The sequence below is a fragment of the Durotheca rogersii genome (genome assembly GCF_024521655.1).
Source record: "Durotheca rogersii strain YMJ 92031201 chromosome Unknown GGS23scaffold_2, whole genome shotgun sequence".
NCBI lineage: Eukaryota > Fungi > Ascomycota > Sordariomycetes > Xylariales > Xylariaceae > Durotheca > Durotheca rogersii.
In genome coordinates, this window is record NW_026251233.1 from 1159539 (window position 1) to 1183710 (window position 24172).

The following is a 24172-nucleotide window of genomic DNA, read 5'->3' on the forward strand; positions in this document are numbered from 1 at the left end:
CTGTCAGCATGCGGAATTTTCCCATCCGCCACCGGCATTGGCCTCTACGAAGGAGAGCCGGTGTGTATGGGAATAGATACCTAGACAGGTTATCCAAGGCAAGGGGTTTATACCGAGCGCGTGCCTCGCCACTAGAACGTAACGTACCTAAAGAACCAACTTTGCGTCCGCTCAGCAACTTTGCTGGTTCGCGGGGCGGGCATATACCTACAGGGCAGGTATTAGCACGGTAGCGGGTTAGGACGGGTAGATCTTTTTCTAACGGGCTCCTTCGCGTTCTCGTTGTGGTTAATAGGGTATATTTGACGTCTTTACGATTCCCACCAGCTCCGCGCCATTGGCCCTCGCGAAGGCGATCGCCGCCCGTCACCTATGTACGGCTCTCGTTGGTAGCCTACCAGGGCTCTTTCTCCACCCAAGTTCCGAAACAAGTATCATCGTGTGTTGTAGGTGTGTGTAGGTGTGGAGGTGTGGAGTGAAAATGTTGAGGTCGTGTGGGAAGGGCGGCCGACTCGATGGACATCAGGACACACGATCCGCTCAGGAATATGCACAACAATCTACCTACCTAGGTGGGCATGTAGGTAGATATAGCCACTTCTAACGTAGGTAGATATAGAAGCGTAGATGCCCGCTTTGCCACGTCTCCAACCCCAGGTAGGTAACTATAAGCTTATATTGGTAGTTCAACTGGGTATGTTCTCCGATCCCTGATATAGCATCAAGCTTGGTCCCACGGTCTTATTCTTTCTCTTTTTTTTCAAGGACCCTCGTACAGTGGAAAATACAAGTAAAACCCCTAGATTTCCCTTTTTTAGAAAAGAGAAAAACAAAAAAAAGAAGCTCGGCATTGAAGCCGTTTCGTGTAGTGTACGCAGGTGTCGTATTCTAGTAAACCAACCCCTTTCCTGACAAGGCGGTGGAATATTCGAGTTGTCTGGGTTGCTTGGGGGGGGAGGGGATGGGTTCGGTGGAATCCCTTCAACCATCGCTTGTCCGTTAGGCCTATTGAGTCGGCAAGGCCCTTGTGCGACGGCATGCATACACGTTAATCGGCTTAGCAGCCCAGTCTGTGGTGGTATGACAATTATATAATAGCAAACGGGGCCCTAGCGGTGGTCGGTCCGTATCTCTCTTCCCTCTCTCTGCTTCTCCCGAATTCCTTCTCGTTCCCACATCCCGAGACTTCGATAGCCCCGACACCAATACCCAGCACATTCCGCCCGCCACCGCAGCGTCTAGTTGCTAAAGTGGACCGGCATTCATTCGCTATCTACTTAGTTCGGCTAGCGGATGCGTTCGGCCTCCGGTGTATTCACCCTCTTCGTTGTCTGCTCTCTTCTGCTTGCCCCCTTCTTCTTCGCCGGTGCAGAATCCGATCCCACCATGTCCATACGGCGAGCTCCGCCTCTGATATTCCCGGCCGCCGCCAAGCACACGGCCACCGTCATCTTCGTCCACGGCCTGGGCGACTCGGGCTACGGATGGGCTAGCGCGGTCGAGAACTGGAGGCGTCGGCAGCGGCTAGACGAGGTCAAGTTTGTCCTGCCTCACGCCCCGCGCATCCCTGTCACGGCGGTAAGTTGTCCGTTCTCGGGCCTTCCCACATGTGTTCAATGAGCTCACAGCGGCCGGGGGGGGGTGAGCGGTAGACCGACGGCATGTCCCTACCCGCGTGGTATGACATTGTAAGTATTGTACACACGTCCTATCCGGCGTCACGGTTGTGTTCTAACTACCAAAGCGCATCTTCTCTCAGTTTGCGCTGAGCGGCAAGATCGACGACCTCAGGAGGGACCAGGACCAGGCCGGCATCTTGCAGAGCCGGCAGTATCTGGGCGAGCTGATACAAACCGAGATCGACGGCGGCATCCCCTCCGACCGCATCGTCCTCGGCGGCTTCTCCCAGGGCGGTGCCATGTCTCTCTTCTCCGGACTGACGGGCAAGGTGCGGCTCGCCGGCATAGTCGCACTCTCGTGCTACCTACTGCTGGACGATAAATTCGCCGACTTCCTCAAGGAGAGCGACCTGAACCGCCAGACGCCCATCTTGATGTGCCACGGCGATGCGGACCCGGTCGTCCCCTACGGTTTGGGCCAGATGTCATTTGAGAAGCTGAAAAAGGAGGGCTTCGACGTAACCATGAAGACATATCCGTAAGTACCACGGTCAAGTGCTACGTCATCCACTCTCCTTCTACCTTGCCTCCGGAAGAGTGGTCTCGGGCTGATTCCCCTGGCCATCGCAGAGAGATGCCGCATTCGGCCTGCGTGGAGGAACTCGACGAGATCGAGGCATTTCTTAGAGCACGTCTACCGCCCACCGAAGACAAGAAATCCGAGCTATGAGCTCTCTGCCTACCTACGTAAACACGACGCAGCAAGCTTACCGCTCGGCTCGGCGGGGACGGGGTCTCTGTTTTTTTAGAAGCAGGATGCTGGCAGATGGGTAGAGTCGGAAAGTAGAGTGAGTGCTGCGACGAGAGGATGATGGCATCGTGTCCTTTGCCTTCGTGGATGGGTGGAGATGGGCGTGACGGGATGTCTCGGGGAAAATAGCTGCATGGCAGAGGGGGAACAGAAGGAGGAAGAGAAGGGTACGAAAGATGGGCCCCTCCTCCACTCGGCGACTTACAACCACTGTCAGACCCCCCCAAGCCACGCCTACGTGCTGGCGGTCCGGCGCATAACCTCCCCTCACACATACTGGGCTACATGCCTCTATATACAGACAACTAGAGCTCGCTAGACCTCGCTAGACTTTGCTAGACCTTGGGCACTTTTGCACATCCTCCACAGACGCCTTCATACTTACGTGTGAGTTGCCGGGGATGCGCAGGGAGTGCTTATCTTATCGTGGTGGGCGGTGGAGTCCGCGTCACCAGCCAGACTTGGAGGGTCCCGCCCTGGCTTTTGGGGCCCAAGCACTTGACTGCGCTGGACCGCCGCCACAGCCAGCACTCTCTCGCTCTACAGTTATTTCTCTCCGCTTTAACGAGCTTGCCCACTCCTCAACCAAACCTACCTGTCATTTTATTCTTCCTCCTCTTCCTTCTCCTCCTCCTCCTCCACGCCGCTTGCCCGTGATCGTGATTCCGTAACGCTGTGATTGACGTCTGCCAACCAACCTCGCACCCCCTCGATGCAGAAAACCCTCCTCCGCCGTCTTGTGCCGCTACCGAGTTGTGGTGTCTCGTCTTCGCCCTCTCCTTCGCATACGTCGATAGCCTAGACCAAGTTACCCCAATAAGCAGCAGCCAGTCCAGTCTCCCATCCTGCCGGGTTTACCCCTCTGCCTAACCAGCACGCCGTATCCTCGACGACGGCCGACCCAGCGTAACCAGCCACCCATTGCTGTCAGGTATACGCGCTGGATGCATCTGCCCCCAGTAAACACCAAGTAAACAGGCCCCACCCAATAGTAACCGCCTACACCACACCGGACGGCCCTGCAGCGGAAGCAGAAGAAGAGGGGGAGGAGATAACGAGAAGAATAACAAGGCTCGAGAGGGGAGGAGAAACAACAAAAGGAAACGAGCTGGGGAATCGGTGCAGGCCGAACCACCCCTGACTAGAGACAAGGCGAGACAGATACGAGACAGCATAAGGAGGGTCCGGTAGGATAGGATAGGAATTGACGACAGGAGGACAGAGGGGACCTAAATATGATGCAGAGAAAACCAGCTCCTCCGCCGCTTCGGCCGCCCTCGCCTTCGCCCTCGCCCTCGCACCCGCCCGCGCCCGACTCGCCGACGTTCTCGTACGCCTCGACGAACCCGCTTTCGACTTACACTCTGCCGCTGCCGCCACCGCCTCGCCCCGCCCACACCGTGCTCACCAAGAACGACCTCGAGCAGTCGCAGCAGGCGTACTCAGACCTGCTGTCAACCGCCAAGTCGTACCGCATCGCGCTGTCGACGCTGTCGACGGCCGCCTCCGCCTTCGGGTCTGCCCTCGAGTGCTGCGCGCGGCTGAAAGAGTCGCGGGCGGACTCGCTCGGCCCTCTCGCCGGCACCACCACCTCTACTACTACTAGTGCTGCTGCCGGCGCCGTCGGCGGACCGCCCGGCGGCGTGGCTAGCCTCAGCAATAGTTTCACAACCAAGGGCGTGTGCACCGCGGACCTGCTACTAGGGGCGAGCGGCTTGCATCACCTGGTGGCGAACCACCAGCAGATCCTGTCAGAGACCGTGTACCGGTCATTTGAGGTGCCACTACTGCATGAGCTTGACCGGTGGCGACGGGCGATCGAGGACGAGGATGAGGCGTATCGGAAAGAGGCGGCGGTGCGGAGCCGCGAGATCCGGCGGCTCGAGCGCGAGGGACAGCGTCTCTACCACCAGCCGCGGCGGCGTGACGTTGCTGCCTTTCGCGAGCACCTTGTCACGCTCACGGGGCGACTCGACGGCCTCACCACCCTCCACGCGGCCCACGCCCGCGCCCTCCTCCGCGATTGCCAGGAGACGTCAGAGCGCATCCTCGACGCTAGTTGCTCCCTCGTACGTGCCGAGGTTGACATTTTCGAGGGCCTTGCCCGCAAGGGGTGGACCGGCGGCGGCCTCGACGAGCTCCTCGAGAAGGGCCACGACCTATTCGCCAGCGATGAGGACGTCCCGGTCGGTGTCGTGGCCACGGTGGGCATGGGAGGGAACGGAGGGCCTGGACTGAATCTAGATGGCGGCGGTATCGGAGGAGCAGGGGCTGGGGCAAAGCTATTTAGCATACTGCCGCCCAAGAGCATACTCGCACCGGACTCAGTCTCAGACTCCGGACGCACGATACGAAAGAGCGAGCACGGGCGGGCAGACAGCCTGCTCGTCGACTCCGAGGACCACTACCAGAGCCTCGTCGGGGCCGTCGACCGCGAGCGTGACGGCAGCGGGCGTGCCGTAGGCGTGGACGGCCTCAGCAGCCCCGGCCTCGGGGGAGACCCGGAGGGCCTGTTCAACGACTTCAACCAGAACCAGGGCCTGCGGCCGTTCAGCCCGCAGCCTATCCGCCGCCGTGCCACCGACGTCGTCATCAACCCCGAGGCGCTGCTGTTCGGGGGCGAGGCCGAGGGCGAAACGGAAGCTAAGGGTCGCGTCGACAACGACGACGACGAACGTGGCGAAAGCCAAGACCGGGACGGCAACGGCGGAGAGAAGGCCGAGGCCGAGGCCGCGGCCGAAGAGCGGGACGACGCTTCGGTCCTGACCGCGATGGAGCTGCCGGCTCCTCAGGCGCCCGCCTCGGAGCCGGAGACGCGGCCGAGCATAGAGACGGACAGGGACGAGTCGGACGACGGGCCCGAGCCCCCGGTGGCAGACGAGCCACGCCTGGAAGCGCGCGTGGCCGACGGCTATATAGACGTGAGCGAACGTGCCGAGTCGCCGCCGACGATAACGGACAAGGGGCCGGCAGTGGACGATAGATGATAGGAGAGAGAGAGAGAGAGAGATTGGTCATGACTTTTATTATAGACGACGTGCTTCGGGCACCGCCACCTGCCCACGTAGTACCACCATCACTACTACTACTACAACAACTACTATTACTACTTCTAACTACTACGCCTACTTCTACCGCACCCACCTCCCGGCATATAGAAAGAGAGGACAGGAAAGGTGCGGGAAAGGGGGGGGGGTTGGGGGTAGACATGAATGAATAAGAAACAAAGACTGTCGGCTTCATTCCTGCCTTGCTGGGCAGACGGGTTCCGTTTGGTTGGGCTCTTGGTTAGGCCAGGTTTGGCTGCTTTTGCTAGCATTTGTATGCGAGGGGTTGCTACAACTAAGATCCATGCTTTCTGTACGTATGTTATGTATGAGACGGAGGGGGGTTGGTGCCCGAATTGTTACGACAGAGATGACAAGACTGACAGGCTACATCCGCGCTCCTTTTTTTTTTTTTTTTTGAAATCCGCGAGCACGAAGCGTACCTCCCCTGGGCCCCGTGTCGATATCACGCACATCCCCTTCTCTGTGCGACACCATAACGTAGGCACCCCCCCCCCCCCGCGCTCGTATAGGCACACGTGAGCTCGAAGTAATCATCTCGACTCGGGCTATGCTGTCATTATATGTACCGATGGATGCATAGAGTATTGTACAAAATCCCGGCCTCGTATAGGAAGAAAAGAAAAGGGGGGGAAACCAGTCAGTAATAGCGCATCGCCGCCATGCCTAGGGGTTTGCGTCTATGTACGAATGGATACCTTGATTATTCCGGGATGGTGGGGACGATCGTCTGGCGAAAAAAAAAAAAAAACACATGCTGGCCCTTCTCCATCCACGAGTCCTTCTCTCTCTCTCCTTTTTGTCCGATCCTGGTAAAACTCCTTACAAATGATTTCTCGTCAAACCCGGCTAATGCGTGTAGTGTGGGCTCCCTGTGCCTCCTCCGTCCGCTGAACCGTGAGGCGGCCCGTTAGGTGGTTAGCCCCCTTGGTCCTCCTCGTTATATGTGAGTAATGTGAATATACACGCGATGAAAAAGAAAAAAAAAGATTCTGGCTTCTTAAAACGGGAGAAAAAAAATCCGGACGCGTCGATAGACAAGTCAGTCGTCCTTATCGCCACTGACGAGTTCACGACCGAAGAGACCGAACCAGAGGTCGAGGTAGAACATGATCTTCCAGTACAGGCTCGCCCGGTTGAAGTCGAACTCTCCAACATCGTTCCGGGGCACCTCGTTTCCGATCATGGAGCCGCCGAACCACGCGAGCAAGGGAATCCACATGAGTATTCGCTGCTGCCAGGTCTTCTGCGGCGCCAGTGCTTGGTCGGCCGGCAGGAGTTTGACTCGTCGGGCTTCGGGGATCCGTCGGCAGTACGCGCTGTCCTGCTGCTCCTTGTTTTGCTGCGCATCCGCGGCGGGTCCGGTCACGGTGGCCGTCGAGGCGGTGGCCGTGTCGATAGTCTGAGTGGAGGTTTGGGACCCGGTGGGAGACTCTTTTTGCGCTTCGGTCCTTTCCGCTCGGTCGTTCGATGGGAATGAGTAGTTGGAAAACGCCGCACCTTTCTCCGCGCGTGTTTGAGATGGTTGTCTCGACGGGGCTCCGAAAGACTTAGTCCTAAACGGGCCGAGCATGCCGGCATCTCCCGCTACATCAAGCACTGCAGCATCTTCCTTAGGAGGCAGGTTGCGGAAGGGTTCGGCATAGACCAGGTAGCCCAGAATCTTCTGCGGAGACGCATACAGCGCAGTGTCTGCTGCCTCGGACGACTCGAATGTAATCTTGACCCAATGCTCGCCGCTAGCAATTCGATTCACCTTCGCTCTTTCGGCTGGCGATAATGGTTTTCGCCTGGTCAGCGCAGGGTCTCGCAGATCGGACTTGTATCTTCGCGACTCCATCGGCGGCTCTCTCGAGTAGTCTTCGCATATCCTCCCCGCCAACTGTTCGTAATGGTTTATGGCAGCATACTGTTGCGAGGGCGAAGCGTAGCCCCTTAGGATGATTTCGGTAGGCTCTTTCCGGTAGGTCGAGGCTTGGGTGGTGGAGGTAACCTCCTCCGCCGGGGGCGCGACGGGTTGTCCTAGATAACTCGACTTGCGCTGCGAAGGGGGGGAAGGGGTGGTTCCGGACGTCGTCGCCGCCGCGGCGTTAGAGGCCTGCTGTCGGCTGGCAATATAATTCGAAAAAATTTTATCCGCGTTTTGCATGGTAGCATCTTCGCGTTTCGGCGGTTGGCTGCCAGTCCGCGATCGCGATCTCCTCGTCGACTTGCCAAAAGACCCGGTCTCGGTAATCTCCCGTACGCGCGTGCGCGGAAGGGGTCGCTGGCGGTCGCCTCTTTGGTGCGCCACAGTGGTAAGCGGATTGGGTTCAGAGGTGACGGCCTCCTGTGGAGAGGGAGGAGAGGGAAGAGTTGTTACGTACTCGGGCCAGATCATGGCGTAAGGGCGTTGAATGCCATCATCACCAGTATAGAGCTCCTCATCCGGGACGTTATGTAGGATCAAAGGTCGCATTGTCCTGGTCGGTCCGTGCCTGGATCGAAGCCCGGGAATTCAGAATACAAGAGACAGCACCGGGGTGCGCCGAGCAAAGAAAGAAGGAGGAAAAAAAGGCACCCGATCGGGACCCGACGGTATTGGTGGGAAGGGTAGGTAGGTAGGGCGCCGATGGTCACGACGGAGGGACGAGAGCGCGCGTGTGTGTACTAATCGCAACGATCCAGTTGAAGGGAGGATTAAAGAACGTGTGGTGAGTGTGTTGTACGTATGTAAATGCGTACGTATGGTGCGGGTGATGCGTGTGTAGGTATGGCGAAGGCTACGTCGGCGCCTCGGAGAGGATGTCGAGGTGGTAGAGAATGATGGGAGAGAAGGGATGTTTACGGCGTTAGCAGGGGCGGGAGCGCTGGGGCAGGTGCGACGGATGTCGCCAGAAAAATACGGCAGGTACAGCGCGACTTCCTCGCCCGGCTGCGGCGAGCGTATCCTGGCAACCACCAGCGATGTGCCTTCCTTAGGTACCTCCTCTAATGGCTCTTTCTCAGGTACCCAGGTATATCTATACCTTAGGTACCTCTGTACATATGGCAGGAGGTACTTTACTGGGTACCTAGGTACCTACCTACCTAGATACTTAGGTACCTATCTGAGGGTAGATGGCAGCAGCAATACCTTACAGCTGCATATGCACATATGCGGAAAGATACGTAGGTACCTCAGGCGGTTCCTGGGCGGAGTCGACGTCACCTCTCGCCGGCCAGCTTCGTTTTTTAAGCTATCCCGAAACGGCAAATCCAACGACATCACGGCGGCCAGCTACTACTGGGACTTCCGACTCCTGCCTCTCGATACTTGTCTCCATCCACAGCTCTCGCGCTCACCCGCCAGCTCTCTTCCAATCCAGACCGCAACCAACTGCCCGTCTACGCCCGTCTCCAGCCATTCGAAATCAGCGAAAACCCGGAAATCGCCAGCATGTTCCGCTTCGTAAGTGGCTAGCGCCGGGCCAACCGCAGTTGGCCGTGTTGGTGGGGGATATTCTGCCAGGATGCTAATTGGCGCTGCCGCCAGCACAAACCCCTCGACACCGTCACTCTCTTCCACAAGGCCGGCTCGCCCGCTTCGCTGAGGGCGGTCGCGCTCCTAAAGCAGGTCTCCGCCAACGCTTCCGAGACGGCGACGGAGGACCAGGCGAGTGACCACACTCCGCAGTCGCACCCCAAGCGCCACCGCCAGCAGTTCGAGTTGAACATCACCGAGGAGCCGCCGACGCCGGACCAGCTCAAGACCATCCTCGAGTACGTCGGCACGAGCAGGATTAGCTCTTTTGTCCAGGGCGCCTCGACCGAGAACGAGGCCATGAAGAGGTTCAAGGAGAGCGCCGAAAACTTCCAGAGACCCGTGGTATGCTTTCTCTCTTCCGTCTTCTCTCTCCCATTCCTCGCTTTCCCCTATCCCCTACTCCACCCTTTTCTTATTTCCTAGTCATTATATCTTATTTCCTCCCCCTCTCCGTAGCCTCTCTTGTACGCCCCTGCGATAGGCTAACTCAGATGGTAGATCGTCGATTGGAATCATGGCAGGGTTGTTGCTGGTGACAAGGAGTCTGAAATACTCAAATTGTTGGAGGAAGTGAACAGCAACTAGTCACCGGAAACCAGGTGAGAAATATGCCTCTATTTCGAGCGAGCGAGAGAGAGGCCATGCGGACACAGGCGTTTTGTCTAATTATTGCATAGAACCTATATTTGCTATAGGACCTCCAGTGTCAGGAAATTAGATCAAATCGCCAACCTCAATTGCTTTTCAGGGCACTTACATATCGGCGTCTAGGGTTGTTGTCTCTCCTGTTAGCAAGAAAACATGGATTTTCTCCTTATACTGTAATTAGTCACACAGTGTTTGCACCCCTACGCCTCGCTTGTCGTAAAGCTGCTATTCAATCTCTATCAAGCCAGCCGTTCTACATTCGGCCCGTATAAGCACAAGTGAATAAATGTGGCGAAATTCACTCTCCCGATAGCACAGCAAGGCCTATCTATATCACATATCGTCGGCAGAATTTCAGTGAATCAGGGCAGGACAGAGACACATGTGACCGTGTTCCATAATAGCATCGAGTTGGTAACTAGATGCAAACCGCCGTTGCTATGGGGCAATCTCGCGAGTTACGGTCTGTTCGGCTAGATTATATATGGCTTCCGTCGTCCCCTTCACCAACACGGTTGCCCCTAGGGCGTATACCGCTTCACTCGCCTCCGGGACAACCGCCTGTCCCAGCAACACGCCCACAACCCGCACACATTCATCCATATTCCCATAACTGCCTTTTTTCTCCTCTCCTCTTTTCGTCCTTCTCCTCATCCATAAAACTTCTCTCGTCAACCCAAAGGCTCAGTTCCATCTCTTGCCTGACCAGCTATTCCTCCGCCGTCAACTTTGGTCAACCTCATCTCACACCTACACTGCTTTTAGTCCTAGCCGCCACAACATCATCTCTCTCCTATTTCTCCCCCCCTTTGGTGCCTGTAACCTCTCTCTGGCATCTCTGCTTCCATCTCCATCCGCTCATCCCCAAGCAACTACTCACTTGCCTTATCTCTAAGCGTGTGTGGCTGTCATCATCGTCAACATGCCTCCCAACTATCCCGGCTTCACCGTGGAGCAGGCCATCGAGGCCGCCGGGCCTCCCCCGCCCCCTTCCGCTTACGGCTTCCAGTACTTCTACCAGGGCGAGCCCCCGGTCAGCTTCTACTCCGACATCGATATGGAGAAGGCCCACGCCATGTTCTCGACCAACCACGGCGCCGCGCCGTTCCGCCACGTCGAGGACCCCGTCTACGAGCGCGAGGGCTACTACTGGTGCGCCGCCGAGATCCAGACCTTCTGCGACCAGATCCGGAAGGTCCACTACGGCCCTTGCAAGTACATCGCCCCGCTCCCCGACTATAGCTACCTCTACATCTACTTCGACGCCTTCGACATCTACCGCTACGGCGCGCAGAACCTGTGGCGCGTCATCCACCACCTCCACTTCGAGAACCAGTACTACAACCCCGACCACCTCGAGACCGCTCGGCAGTTGATCGAGCCCTACATCGACAGCGTCCTCACCGCAGACGCCGCCCGCAAGAAGCTCCTGGCCTGGAAGCCTGCCGTCGACAGCGACATCCTGAGCGTCTTCGACGAGGGCGAGCTGTCTGAGCTCGACGGGCTCGAGCAGTTCTACCTTGGCACTGTCCGAGGCATTCTTATTACCAGATACTCAGATCTCTGCAGAGGAGGGCCCGTCAAGCCCGACCGTAGAATCCATACTCAGCCATTCCGGCTAGCTAGCTGGGCTGAGAACACGGGTAAGTAATCTCCCAGCTCAGCTGACCGACCCCCTTATTCCTATTCGATGACAACCACACCGCCTTCACCAGGTCCACTAACAGAACGGGTTAAACAGAACCTCTTAAAAACTCGGCCACCGAGACTGGAAGCCAGACGAGCTCCAACAAGACCAACAAGACCGATGGCACTGCCAGGAAGGGTAGAGTTGTTAACGGTATCGTTATCGTAGATGGCTCCTCTGCCTCCTGTACCTCTTCGGAGGTCTCAACTTGTACGACCCCTCACAAGGGCATGCATTTGCTAAGATCAATATGGCTAACCTATACCGCAGCAACCCAGGGCTCAACTCCCAAGGAGGTACTCAATAGACCAGCCATTGTCCGTTCTGAGATGGCGGCAAATGGCACGCGATACCCAAGTGCGCCAGTCCTCAGTACCAGCCATGCGGACCACAGTCCCGAGATGACTGGAAATCCTCATAACGCCTGCGAGCAGCAGGTGTGTTGCTCTCAGCCTCAAGCGTCCGGCCCTGTCCCGGCCGACGCCGCCGTGCCAAACTTTGCTCCTCCTCCTATGGCTCCGGGTGCTCCTGGTGCTCCGGGAACCGTCGGTTCGTACATGGGACACCACGGCCCGCCGCAGCCGGCGGCTCGCGGCTGTCCGCCTCCCCAGGCGTACCCACAGCCTATGATGCCGGCACCTCCTGCCGCCGGTCCGCTGCCCGTGTACAATAACGGCATGCATGCGCATATGTCCCGGCACCCTCGGATCCAGCCCCAGCCTCAGAACTGGGGCCCGGCGCACTACCAGACACCGCCGTTTTTCGAACCCTCGCAGTTCGGCACGGCGACGCTAGCTTCTAGCGACGGGTCGCCCGCCAGCGCGAACTCGTCTTCCCCTGGCCGACGAGCCTCGATGGCGGACCACTCCCGGAACGCTCATCACCCCATGTCCCACGGCCCTCACAAGCCCAGTAACGGATCGTGGGAGCTGGCTGGCTCGGACCCGGTCCACGGCCCCACCTTCAGGTCTCGCAAGAACTCTCCGGAGCAGCCCCTTAACGAGCACTGCCAGCAGCAGAACGGGCACGCTCAACCGCCGCTTGACTGTCCTGGAGGCCAGCCTGCCAACAATTGGCCGTATAGGCTGCCTAACGGACGCGCAAACCGCCGCCGGTCGTCGTCCAGCGGTGACAGCAACAACGGCTGGCAGGTGAACTACGCCCGTCCGCGTCAGTATAGCAACGTCAGCCGAAGATATAGCAACGATATCAATGGCTGGCACCACGAGCCGACGACGGCATACTCTGCGGCTGCAAGCACTCCACCAGGACCGGGCGGACCGGGCGGCCCTATCCACTACCCCAATCACGGCAGCGGCAGGCCCGGGGCCTACCACCCCCCGCCGTTCTTCTGTGTCAACGAGGCCCGGCTCCGGAGCGCCGACCCAAAGAGATGCACGTTCGACGACTGCCCGTGTCACCGGTGCCGCGAGTTCAACCGCACCATCTTCATCAACGGCTTCAAGGACTGGGTCGATACGAGCCCCGCCGCCATGCACAACATCCAGGCCATCTTCAGCCGCTTCGGTCCGGTCGAGAACGTGTCTCATGTGCACGGGAACGCCGCGGTCCACGTAAAGTAAGTTTACCTATCGCCCCTCGCCTAAGTCGACGCCTGTGAACTCCCTGCTAACGAGAATCTTTCCAGATTTGTCCACGAAGGGTCCGCGGCCGAGGCAATCCGGATCATGGACGGCAGGATCGAGCCGTCGATTTCCCCTAGACCTCTACGCATTAAGTGGCGCGTCGGGTCTAAATACTTCCAGCCCCGTACATCACCTCAAATCACGTACTCTCCTACCGCGGTAGATCGAGGTTCCATCGCTGGGGGGCAGCCGGGCCCGTATGTGCCTGGACAGCCTCGCCAGCCTTTGTTCGGCAGCCCTGTCCCGACCACGATCCCCGAGGAGCCGTCAGGAAGCCAGGATCCTTCCACAACTAAGTATTACAACTCTAAGAAGAACGGAAGACCGACACCGAAAAAGATCGATCATTTGCGCAGTGTATCCGACGGCGATAAGGCCTTGGACCGGTACTCAGCGCAGAACCTGCCTATCTCTCCCCTTCGCCGGAAGAACAGTCCTCATATCGGGCAAAGTCTAAGTCAGGGGGGATCTCCCAACTACGGCACCCCGCAGACAGGCGAGGTCATCCGTAAAATTGAGGATTTGAAGCTGAGCATGGGCGGCAAACCAGAAGACGGCGAGTGTGCGCCTGCCGAGAACTCAGGGGCCGTTCAGCCAGACATCGATCACAACAACGCTGCGGCCGAGAAACCCGTCGGGGGACTCGACATGCTGCCGCCGCCGAGCTGGGACGGCCAGCCGTCCAACGCGCAGCTCCACGCCAAGGACTTCGCGTACACAGAGGATGGCAAGGCTGTCGATAGTGGAGCGCCCCGTAAACAGTCATTCGCCAGCATCGTGGACGACGCGCTGAAAGCGAGGTCGAAGCGAAGGGAGGAATTGAAGAACGCCAAGCAGAATGATGAAGGGAAAACCACGAATGATATTAATGGTGGCAGCGACGAGCCTCCAATTGAAATCCTGCCAGCGACAACATATCAACCAGAGAAACCCGAGCCCACGGCCAACCATCAAGCAGAGGCGGACCGACAACAGACGAAACAAAACGGAGACATCTCAAAGAATTCATCGGCTCGATCCCCTGTTAACGGTTTCTCCCACCCCGATCCGCAGCCAAATGTTCCCTCGGCCAATTCTTCCCCTTACCAGGAGAATACCGACGCCACTGGACGTGACAGCTCGCCGGAGGGCTACCCGTACGGCAGCGGACGAGAGAAACAGCCCGGGCGGGTGAGGAAGAACCAGTGGACGGGTCCGTCCCGGCCGCCATACGCGGGCGGCCCGGACCAGCTCAGGGTTAAGCGGCAGCGCATCGACGAGATCCGCAACACGGGGCCGTTCACGCCGGCGCCACCGCCCATGGAGCCGGTTTACATCCGAACTCAGGAAGTGGTATGTTTGTCATCGCTACCTGTATAGGACGACAGACCTTGCTAACATGGGACTTCTAGCAGCCGCAACACAATACTGATCTGCAGCGACGGTACCTCTCGGGTCCGAACCCGGGCTTCGGCCCGACGATGGGTGTTAATGATTCGCGGTCCAGTTACTTCAACGCGCCTAGGCCTCCTACGGCCTACGGGCCACCCTTCCAGACGGCGCCTGGAGGACTTTCCAATGGTTACAACGGCCATGACGAATACAACGCTCGAGGAGGCGGGCGCCCCCCATCGTTACAGGGATACCAAGGTCAGGTTCCAGTGCCCAACTCGACTATGAACCACACGTCCACGGTTCCCGCCAACAATGCGGGCGGCGCCAGAGGCAAGGGAAGGGGCGGGATCTACACGAAGCTGGACCCGCGGGCTAAGGAATTCAAGTTCGCGCCCGTAAGCCTAGATTATGCACCCCCCTCATCTGGGAACCACCTCCAGCCGATGGAGTCGGGCCAGCATCAGCCTCAGGAAGGGGGGAGACGCTGGTCGCAGCGAGGCCAGCAGCAGAGCAACGGCCGCGGTAACCGCCGTGGCAAGAAGCAGTACAGCCCACCCAGGGGCGACCATAATAGCGTATTGCCAGCCGATGACGTGGGCGCAGCTCACGACGATACGAATAGTATCCAGTCCCATTTGAGCATCCCTCGCGTACTCTCTCGGGGCGACCCCGCTACTAAGGACGAAAACTTGAGCAATGACGGAAATAGGGGTGGAAGTCCCAGTAACGATGAAATCAAGAATGGTGATGGCGGCGGCAACGGCGGTGGCCGTAAAAAGAAGAACAAGAACCGTAAAAATAACGGCGGTGACTCCTCCGAAGACAGCCGTCCATCGGAGCCATTCTCGACTATCTCCGCTGACCCTCAGCTGCCACCCGACACCAGCAGCGATGAGACCACACAGACAAACCCTGCCTCTCCGGTAAAGCTCGATGAAAAGCACGACCGGCAGCAGCAGCCGGAGGAGGAAAGTTCGAGCAATACAGCCCCTCCCGCCGCTCAGGTACCTCTCAAACCAGGCAAGGGGGAGGGAGGCGAGCCTCAGCAAGAGGAGAAGCAGGAAAAAAAGGATGAGAAGCAGGGCGAGAAGCAAGAGCCTAAGAAGAAGCAGAGGCAACACAAGCCAAAGAAGCACAACCTTCCGCGGGTGCAGCCGGCCGTGCCGACGCTGCCGCTCCGCACAGGCCCGTCCAAGAAGCGAGCCATGACTGCCCCTACGCCCAAGCCGGCACCCGAGCCGGAGCCTGAGTCGGCATCTGTGCCCGGCCCGGAGCCGGTGGATTGCAAATCTACGAAGACGGCAACGAGCGTGTGGACCCAAGGCCCCTCGCGCTCGGTCCTGCAGCCGCCGACGGCGGGCGAGGCGCTGTCGATGAGAACCGTGCCGCAGCCGCAGAAGACAAGTAGTTGGGGTGGAGGTTGGGGCGAAAGTGACGATAGCAGTAGAGATGGTGGTAGCGGTAGCGGTAATAACGGGGGTGGTAGCAATGCAGGAAGCACTGCTCGCCAGTCGTCGGTGCCTCCTGATGGCGAGAGAAAGGGCGGATAGATGATATGCTCGAGATGGCAAGATCATAAGCATCCGGATTGCGTCGATTAATAGAACTATCTCGCGGTTCTTGATCGCCTCGAGGCTGCATATACGAAGGCTCGTACGATACGAGTCCTGCTATAGCCTCTCATCGTGTCTATGTATTCGCCATCCCCTCGCGTTCCTGTTCCAGAGCTGTAGGGAGGTGAGGGCGATGACCCGACGGCTTGCGAGAAGGCAACCAAGGAGGATGCAATCTCACCTTCATATGTCAGAAGGGGAGATGCTGTTTATATCCTTACTATTCCCTATCGTGTTCTCCTAACCCCTTTTCATGCCGGCTGGATTCATCCGGGTTTCCCCGGCGCAAGCCCGAATTATTAGGGAGGATTCGGGGGATAGTACCATGTACAATAGGTCTCAGATAGGCGATTTCTCCAGAATTGAAAGCTCTTGGCCGGACCGCTCGTGCATTACGTAGACGAAGTGAAATGTAACGAAGGCAGACCCATACCGTGCTAAGGCCAATACTACGGACCAGTGATACGACGGAATAGACCGTATTCCTCGTGCAAGTCCGGCGGTTTGTATATTCACGCGAGGTTCGTAGTCATTATTCTAACAACACAATTCGTCGGTGCCGTTCGTCTCCCCCGCACGGCTAGAGGTTGTCACGCTTCGTTCTGTACTAGCTGCGTTACGGTCTCTTCGATTTGCTTGTCTGTGAGTCCTGTTGCGCCGATACGTTAGCCCTGAAGCGTGAACATCGTGGGTGAACCGGTCTATAGGCACCTTCTAACGACTTGCTCGTCTCCTTTCCAAATGCTACCACGGAGCGATCAGCAGCTTGTCGTCGGAAGAATAGAAGATGATGATGATGAAGGACGGACCATATCTCGCATAGACCTTAGGCAAGGTGCCAGCGGCCTCGCGCATCAGGATGGGCGTGTACGGGTTGTTCTTCTTCATGGTGGGGTATGCCTTCGTGAGGAACGTTCTGCCGAGCAAGGTAACGGTTCGTCAGCTCTGAGTCGCTGGTCTGGTAAATCGGCAGCGTCTCCGATACACGTAGATCCACGCCCCGTGATGCGTGCGCGTGGCGGAATGTCGCGCGCTCACCTTGTCGCAGCACTACCCTCTCCAGTGTGGCAGAACAGAAAGCGGACCTCTTTCAGAGCCTTCGCGAAGGCATACTTGCTCGACATCTTCGCGATCGGGAGCGTTGCGACGGACGATGGTCGGGTCAATTCGGCGTTCTCGTCTGGGAGGGGCGGTTCGGAAGCTTGGGCGGATGGGATGGGATGGCACGGGACGGGGTGGGTTTGCTCAGTTGTCTACGGAAGTGAGACACCGGGCCTGATTAGTGAGCCGATTAGTTAACTGATTAGTTGATTGGAGGGCTCGATGACTGACGTCGATGTTGCATAATGTCAAAACTGCATAAATCACAAATTGGGGGAACGGTACCTTGCGTAATCTGCGAATTTTGGGTCCGTAGCAGGCTGACGATTCAACATTTGTGCATTTACACAGACCAATTTAGGTACCTTCCGAATGGACCTTTTCCCAACCAACCGCGCTAGTCTTCTAATCTTATCTCCGGATCCCCAACTAACAAACCGTCATTCACCTAAATTCCCTCCCTTCCCCAAAGCGCCACGACCAGACTGACTTCAACCTCTTTATCCTACCTCTCCGACTCTCCCTTATCCGATATCCCTTCGCTCGAAGACTCTCCTGTCCTCACCTTTCCCCTTCTCCCGAAGCCCTACCCACCAGACCGTAAAAAACCACCGAAACGCATACGCCTAGATCAACGCATTTCCCCCGGGACTAAGATCGGAGGCGACGAAATCCCGCCCGTTGAGGACTCGTCATCACCTTGGCAGCAGACCTACGCACAAGTATATCGAGACGATGCCGCCCACCGCCACCCTCTTCCGCGGCGCCCGGCCCGTCTTCCACCCCGCGGCCTCCCGCGCTGTCTTCCGCCGCAACTTCTCCCGCGGCGGCCGACGCTTCGCCAGCACCGCGTCCGCCGGCGACGCCGCCGCCGCCCAGCCGCAGACCTGGTTCCAGCGCATGTGGAACAGCCCCATCGGCCTCAAGACGGTGCACTTCTGGTAAGCGCGCAACCCATCCGCCGTCTTTCCTCTCTCCCTCCCTCCCTCTTTCTCTCCGCGCAAACAGCATCGTCCACATGCGTAGGTATGCGGCACGCGACTCCGGCTAACGTGACCCCGTTGGCGCGCGCGCGCGCGCACAACCCCCCAAAACGGAACAGGGCACCCGTCATGAAATGGGTTCTCGTCCTCGCCGGCATTTCCGACTTCGCGCGTCCGGTCGAGAAGCTCTCGCTGACGCAAAACGGCGCGCTCACCGCCACCGGCCTCATCTGGACCCGCTGGTGCTACATCATCACCCCGCGCAACTACCTGCTCGCCGCCGTCAACTTCTTCCTCGGCTGCGTCGGCCTCACCCAGCTCGCCCGCATCGGCATCTACCGCGCCTCCCAGAGGAACCTGCCCGCCCCCGCTAAGGCCGAGGCCGAGGCCGAGGCCGCCCCCGCCGCCGAGCAGGCTGTCAGGTCGTGAGCTCACCCAACGCTCAACCATACATTCAGTTATTTATACGGAGGGGGGCGGATCGGATAACGGATAAGGGACCCTCCCGCTGCAGCCTCGATGTGGCGGAGAGGATGGATGGGGGGAAGGGAACGACGACGACAACAACTACTCTGGAGAGTGGTTGCGTCCCGTCATGCCGACTGGTAGATTCGAGGTCGAGTACACACTCGAGAACATTTCATTAGCACTACGGCGGGGGGCGGAAGGCATCATAGACTACATAGGGGTACCAGGATAGGACAGGTGGCGCAACCCGACCTGAGGGAGCATAGACGAAGACGGCGTGGGGGAAGGCCTCTCTCGTCAGATCTCGGGTTAAGTAATCCCGAGTGACTGAAAAACAGGGCTACCAGCCCGCGGTAGTGTAATTCATCGAAGTCGATCATTTGCCTGATTTCTTGTCCTCACGGCTGGCAGAGTCTCGCGGATCAGAGAACTCGCTTATTATAGCTTTGAGTTGTAGCACTGGACCTGCTCGCCCTAACTGCTTACTTGCCTAACGCTTCACAAACTGCACTCAGTGCAACGGAGACGCACCCTAGTATCAGTAGGCCTCGAATCTCTAAAACCGAGCGCAGCCCTTCCTGGGAAAGGGAGGAGGGAAGGGGGGAGGTGTTGTCTAGTCAACGAATCACGTCAAGAGCTTTATTTGAGTTGACAAGATCCGCTCGATCGGATAAGTGTATTTCTCAATTACTTTTTAAGTAGTAAGCAGTGCCAGGTATCTAAGAACGCCGGAAACGGCTACGTCCCTCATCTGACGCCCCGGGGAAGAAAAAAAAAACATACAATATCAAATCCATATAACCTCGATGTTATACAACGCGGGTCTGACCAGGTTGGGCGACCAGCCCTCCTATTTCTCTGTTCTATGCTGAAACAAGGCGCATTAGCCCTAAATGTCGGTCCTCTGCTAAGGCAAGGATCTTCCAATTCCGCATCCCACTCTAGGCCATCGGTGCGGGGCAGTCGCCCAAACCTATGAATCGGCTTCTAAAGGGACGTCTGATCTATCTTGGTATGAAAGTGGAAAATAACTCGGAGAGTTCCTGGCGGTTGCTTGAGAACTTAGACTTGGCGGGCTTCGGTTCTGTCTTGCGAGACCGGGCTTTCGGCATGGAGGATAAGCTGAACAGGGACTGCCCAGTTGGTGATGTCTCCTCGTTTCCGTCTTGACTACCCGATGAGCTGTCGGTTGGGAGTTTGGTGGGTGTGGCCCGAGCATCCTACATCACGGAGCACTCGCCCTCCTGTTGTTTGCCCATCTTGCTTCGAGAAATGCGCTCCCGCTGACGAGGCCCGTTCTTGCCAGATCGTTTCAAATCCTCCAGACGCTCCCGGGCTTTGGGGAAGTCCTGACCTATGTCCTCGTTAGTTACACACGCAAATATGAAGACTTATAACTGCGTTCATATCCCGAGATCAACTCACTTGCTGCTCTCCAATACCAACGTTTCGCGTCCTCTAGATTGGCGGGCACACCAATGCCGATTTCCGTAAAATAACCCATGGCATACTCGGCCTTCGCCAGCCCAGCTAGAGCCGCCTTTCTCGCCCATAGGTATGCCTCCGTATCGCTTTGCTGTAGGACACCATCGCTCCCTGTCAGGTACCAACCGCTAAGCGCCAGTTCTGACTGATGCTCTTCTTGAGCAGCGGCCCGGCTGTACCACATAATGGATAGGCGCGGGTTGTTCTGGCAGCCCATAAGCTCGTACTCATAGGCACACCCCATTCTAAACTGGCTGAATTTGTAACCTAGCTGAGCCGCTTGCTCGAATAGCTTAAAGGCATAGGCTTCGTCGCGTACGATAGCATCATTGGGCTGCGCCGACTCATACAGGAGCCCTAGTTCGTGGAGGGCATGGGGATTCTCGGCATCTGCTCGCTCCGCGGCCCGTTTCAGCCACCCCACAGCTTCCCGCGGGTTCTTAGGCTGACCAAGCAGTCCCTTCAGCAAGATCATTCCAACCTTATACATCGCGGGTGTGTCTCCTAGAGTAGCAGCACGCTTATACCACTGAATCGCCTTGAGCGGATCCTTACGCGTGCCGCCTCCTTCGTCATTGCCTAGCTCACAGCACACGGCTGTTCGATAGGCTGCAGCAGCGTTTCCTAGCTTCGCAGCAGACTGGTAAAGTGTGAAGGCTTCCTTGTTGTCAGTCTCGCCTAGCACGCCACGGCCCATGCAGTCTGCTAGGACGAACATCGCATCCGAATTTTGCGCGCTGACGAGCTTCTTCAGAATCTTATGCGCATCCACTAGGTACCGTTCGCGGGATCTTGCCCTTGACTTTGGATCGGGGAGTCGGGGGACGAGGACATCTGCCGCTTCGACGAGTTTTTTAGCGAGCGTGAGGGCCGACTGCTGATCATTCGGATCGTTTTTTATAGCAGCCCGGAGACGCTCTAGTTCCTCGATAGTGACCGGCACCTTCTCAACGCCAGCAGGCCGTCCCCCATTCTGCGCCGGCGGTGGAGAACGGGCTTGTGCTCCGGCAGCCGCAGAAGGGCTCTCGTTATAGTTACGGACGGGAGCCGGCTTCTCGTTCATGTTGACCATTGAATTCGGCATGAGTCCAGGACGAATAGGAGCCGGATGTCCGGAACCAGGGCCGCCTTGGAATCCTCCTTGTGAGTTTTGCCTCATAGCAGCAGGGTTTCCAGGTAGACCGGGGCCTGCGCTTGGAGGTTTGTATGCTTGGAACCCGCCCTCTGGTACAGGTGGCATATCGCCGGCCATTTCGAAAATAGCAGCTTGGGGCTCACGTAAGTTCGGCTGCGATTTAGCTCTCGACATTTCGGGCAGTCGACCAGGGCCGGGTTGAGGCATTCCAGGCTGGCCGGTGGTCATATGCTGCTCAAGAGACTCACGCGGGCGCTGCGACGGAACGGCGTTGAAGTCCGGGATCTCTTCCTGGAAATGGTTTCCATGACCAGGTGGACCGATGGGCGCGGGCGGGCCAAGAGGGCCCGGAGGGCCAGGTGGGCCAGACGGACCAGACGGACCGGGCGGACCGGGCGGACCGGGAGGGTATTGTTCACCACCCGGTCCCTGGTCGTAGTAAGAATCGTAGAAGTCGCCAAAGGAAGAACGGTCCGGCTCATCGTTCCAGCCCGGAGGTTGCAAGCCTCCGTTATTGAATTGTACCGGCGGGCCCTGGTCAGGATACGTCCTCTGAGGAGGGGGCCGGCCGCCCTGGGCGGTGGATGGCCGTTGAGGGGGAGGCATATTACGTGCTGGGGGGCCATTATAGGGGGGGCCATCCATGCGCGGTGGAGGCATAGCATTCCGCATGTAGTCGTTATTAGCAGGCATTGTCATGCTTCTGGGAGGAGGTCCAAATCCATCTCTGGTAGGCGACATCGGGGGACCATATCCGCTGTCGTGATATCCATAGTCCTGATCGGGCGGCGGGCCACGTCTTGGGTCCGGATACCCATGGGGGGGACCTTGGGGGGGGCCTTGTGGGGGAAGACCTCCCCTCCCACCTCTTTGACCATCCATAGATGGACGCCCGTACTCGTCCATAGATGGCGCCCTTCTAGGTCCGCCTCTTCCAGGACCAGCGTTGTTTGGCGGAGACATCGGCGCCCTCGCCCCATTAAGATCAATCCCGCCCATCTTGTGTAAGATTTCGTTCTCCTCGTCCAGATCGGTCCTCCTGGCATGTCCGGGAAATACGGGGAATGGACTACCGAAATCATGTTCGTTCGGGCTTGCCATCGGAGGCGGGTGACGGTTGCCTACGAAGATTAGCTGCAGCCTCCCGTCTTATTTTATCCCCTTACCATTAAAGTCCGAGGTAGCCGATCGCTCGAGGGGTCCTGGTCGACCACCTCGGCCGAGAGGCGGATATCCTCTACCAGGACCCGGGGCCTGCCCACCACCGCGGGGGAAAGGGGGCCCACGCATCGGTCCTCCCCCCCTGGGGGGAGCACCAGACGGAGGAGGACGGCCTCCCCTGCCAAGACCGCCAGGTCCGAGAGGTCCGTACATGTCCTGGGGCGGATAACCCCGGTTAGGGGGCGGTGGACCTCTGCCATAGCCCATGTCTTGCGGTGGAGGGCCGTAATCCTGTCCATAACCATTATCGTATTGATCGTAACCATAATCGTAGTTGTCTTGATACTGGTCGTATTGTTGTGGTGCCGGAGGGTAGCCCCCTCCAGGTGGCCCGCGGGGTGCTCGTGCTGCCGGTCCTGCATAGGGCCGCTGCTGGTCCTGATACCCGCCGTTGTTGTATGCCATTTCGAATATCGGAAGGTTGGAAAATTGATTCTGGCGGGCTGCGATACTCTAGGGCGTGGCTATCCCGAGGATGAGAATGATCAACACTCCTCAGCTACCTCTCGAGAGGTATAGCCGTTCTCTGCGCCGTGTTCCTCGTCGTTCCTGTTCGTCGTTCAAGGTCGTGCGGAAACAAGCGTATCGAGGTTAAGATAGGCGTCAGGCAAGTGTTAAATGAGGCCGGGTAGGGAACAGAAAGGACGGGGGAGAGACTTCGAATTTGTCGCAAGGGTGTCTAGTGGCAGATCCCCCAGTTGGTACCTGAGCGTTTCGGCTCCGTCACGATCGTCAGTTTCGGCAAGCCAGTGTCAGCAGAAACGCGACCAGTCAGGACTTAGGATTGGCTGGCCGGCGTTGCCCGAGGCGTGCCCGGGGCATGAGTCGCAGAGGGTAGTAGGAAGACAGCCGGGTGACAACGCACACTGCCCTAGGCAACGGGTAGAATTAACGCTGTCGGCGAGCGAAGAGGGGTGAATTCGAAGGGGTTGTCATGCCAAAGGAAGGCAACGATGTTAAGACATTGTACCCAACCAGCGCGCGACAGTGATGAATTAGGAGAGCAGTATTGCTAGACGAGGGGGGGGGGGCGGTCCTTAAGCCCCTTTGGCGTGTCGTGCCGTGTCCTGGACCGAGCTGGGCCGGATATATGATTTATGCCTCGAGGCCGCGGCAAGGGCAATGAATGGCGCACCACCAAAGGTCTGCGGCGGTCCAGTGACGACGAGAATAGGTTTATGGCAAGCGACGAAATTAAATATTCGGTAAGGCTGGTGGGCGAGGTTCCGGGTCAGTAAAACCACCAGCGCACCCGGGTTTCTGGTAGGGCCGATGGCAAATACCTCAGTTGTTATTAAATATGGTTGTCTGCTCCGGACCAAGATAATTATGGCTACAGTGTTTTTTTTAGAGATTTGGGGGGGGGGAGGGAGAGAGAAATGGTTGAGATGGTTGCAATCTGCTGGTCCCCGTGCAGAATGGATGGGACGGATATAGGTCCTATAATAACAAAAAAGATATCACCCATACGCAAGGTACATGTGCTACCCAGGACGGCTACTACCTATCCGACGTTACTAGTAGGTACCTACTTACCTAACGTTCCCACCTACGACATGCATCAATCTTATCATGCCGCTATCGATTTGATCGAGACGGTACATCCGTCCACGCAAGGAGGTACATCGACGTGTGCAGGTAGGTACCTATGCGGCCCGCCCCTCCGCTCTCATCCCCTAGTAACCCGTTAAAGCCAACCCTAGTGTAAAGTACCGACCTAGGAGGCTAGGTACCTAGGTACCTAATTTAAGACACCCAACCTGAGGTAATATGCGCCGGCAAAGATATCCGAGTGTAGGCACATCCGG

At 57.8% G+C, this 24172-nt stretch overlaps 8 protein-coding genes across 8 annotated transcripts; 5 read left to right on the forward strand and 3 right to left on the reverse strand.

Moving 5' to 3' along the window:
* Positions 1-1386: 1386 nt before the first annotated feature.
* Positions 1387-2349, forward strand: GGS23DRAFT_602517 (Phospholipase/carboxylesterase; the record flags this gene model as incomplete). The annotated part of the gene is made up of 4 exons (XM_051519334.1): positions 1387-1578; positions 1653-1688; positions 1760-2157; positions 2250-2349. The coding sequence occupies 4 exons, from the start codon at positions 1387-1389 to the stop codon at positions 2347-2349; spliced, it is 726 nt and encodes a 241-aa protein (XP_051376112.1).
* A 1316-nt stretch (positions 2350-3665) lies between these two features.
* GGS23DRAFT_592719 (uncharacterized protein) lies at positions 3666-5417 on the forward strand (the record flags this gene model as incomplete). The annotated part of the gene is made up of 1 exon (XM_051517919.1): positions 3666-5417. One exon carries the CDS (start codon positions 3666-3668, stop codon positions 5415-5417), a length of 1752 nt encoding a protein of 583 aa, XP_051376113.1.
* An 817-nt stretch (positions 5418-6234) lies between these two features.
* On the reverse strand, positions 6235-8358 carry GGS23DRAFT_548247 (uncharacterized protein). The gene is made up of 2 exons (XM_051515134.1): positions 7865-8358; positions 6235-7777 (listed from the first exon to the last, which is right to left on the reverse strand). The coding sequence occupies exons 1-2, from the start codon at positions 7954-7956 to the stop codon at positions 6541-6543; spliced, it is 1329 nt and encodes a 442-aa protein (XP_051376114.1). The 5' UTR covers positions 7957-8358; the 3' UTR covers positions 6235-6540.
* Positions 8359-8701: 343 nt separating this feature from the next.
* GGS23DRAFT_548250 (DUF1687-domain-containing protein) lies at positions 8702-10003 on the forward strand. The gene is made up of 4 exons (XM_051515135.1): positions 8702-8928; positions 9013-9345; positions 9502-9602; positions 9681-10003. Exons 1-3 carry the CDS (start codon positions 8917-8919, stop codon positions 9586-9588), a joined length of 432 nt encoding a protein of 143 aa, XP_051376115.1. The 5' UTR covers positions 8702-8916; the 3' UTR covers positions 9589-9602; positions 9681-10003.
* A 570-nt stretch (positions 10004-10573) lies between these two features.
* GGS23DRAFT_592722 (uncharacterized protein) lies at positions 10574-15908 on the forward strand (the record flags this gene model as incomplete). Its single annotated transcript, XM_051517920.1, has 5 exons — positions 10574-11294; positions 11393-11548; positions 11609-12917; positions 12987-14316; positions 14376-15908. The coding sequence occupies 5 exons, from the start codon at positions 10574-10576 to the stop codon at positions 15906-15908; spliced, it is 5049 nt and encodes a 1682-aa protein (XP_051376116.1).
* An 807-nt stretch (positions 15909-16715) lies between these two features.
* On the reverse strand, positions 16716-17095 carry GGS23DRAFT_592723 (uncharacterized protein; the record flags this gene model as incomplete). The annotated part of the gene is made up of 2 exons (XM_051517921.1): positions 16716-16887; positions 17010-17095. 2 exons carry the CDS (start codon positions 17093-17095, stop codon positions 16716-16718), a joined length of 258 nt encoding a protein of 85 aa, XP_051376117.1.
* Positions 17096-17439: 344 nt separating this feature from the next.
* Positions 17440-19177, forward strand: GGS23DRAFT_548258 (uncharacterized protein). The gene is made up of 2 exons (XM_051515136.1): positions 17440-18013; positions 18175-19177. Exons 1-2 carry the CDS (start codon positions 17808-17810, stop codon positions 18482-18484), a joined length of 516 nt encoding a protein of 171 aa, XP_051376118.1. The 5' UTR covers positions 17440-17807; the 3' UTR covers positions 18485-19177.
* Positions 19178-19718: 541 nt separating this feature from the next.
* On the reverse strand, positions 19719-23005 carry GGS23DRAFT_176588 (uncharacterized protein). The gene is made up of 3 exons (XM_051511594.1): positions 22310-23005; positions 19949-22264; positions 19719-19877 (listed from the first exon to the last, which is right to left on the reverse strand). Exons 1-3 carry the CDS (start codon positions 22767-22769, stop codon positions 19744-19746), a joined length of 2910 nt encoding a protein of 969 aa, XP_051376119.1. The 5' UTR covers positions 22770-23005; the 3' UTR covers positions 19719-19743.
* Positions 23006-24172: the final 1167 nt, after the last annotated feature.

Excerpts from the sequence above, each read along its gene's own strand:
- GGS23DRAFT_548247 (XM_051515134.1), bottom strand. The coding sequence starts at position 7,956 with ATGCGACCTTTGATCCTACATAACGTCCCGGATGAGGAGCTCTATACT. Across the intron at positions 7,778-7,864 it reads TACGCCATGATCTGGCCCGA|AGGCGACCGCCAGCGACCCC; the intron begins GTACGTAACAAC and ends GGCGCACCAAAG.
- GGS23DRAFT_548250 (XM_051515135.1), top strand. Across the intron at positions 9,346-9,501 it reads AAAACTTCCAGAGACCCGTG|ATCGTCGATTGGAATCATGG; the intron begins GTATGCTTTCTC and ends CTCAGATGGTAG.
- GGS23DRAFT_548258 (XM_051515136.1), top strand. The coding sequence starts at position 17,808 with ATGCCGCCCACCGCCACCCTCTTCCGCGGCGCCCGGCCCGTCTTCCAC. Across the intron at positions 18,014-18,174 it reads CTCAAGACGGTGCACTTCTG|GGCACCCGTCATGAAATGGG; the intron begins GTAAGCGCGCAA and ends AAAACGGAACAG.
- GGS23DRAFT_176588 (XM_051511594.1), bottom strand. The coding sequence starts at position 22,769 with ATGGCATACAACAACGGCGGGTATCAGGACCAGCAGCGGCCCTATGCA. Across the intron at positions 22,265-22,309 it reads GGCTACCTCGGACTTTAATG|GCAACCGTCACCCGCCTCCG; the intron begins GTAAGGGGATAA and ends TAATCTTCGTAG. Across the intron at positions 19,878-19,948 it reads TTGGTATTGGAGAGCAGCAA|GTCAGGACTTCCCCAAAGCC; the intron begins GTGAGTTGATCT and ends ACGAGGACATAG.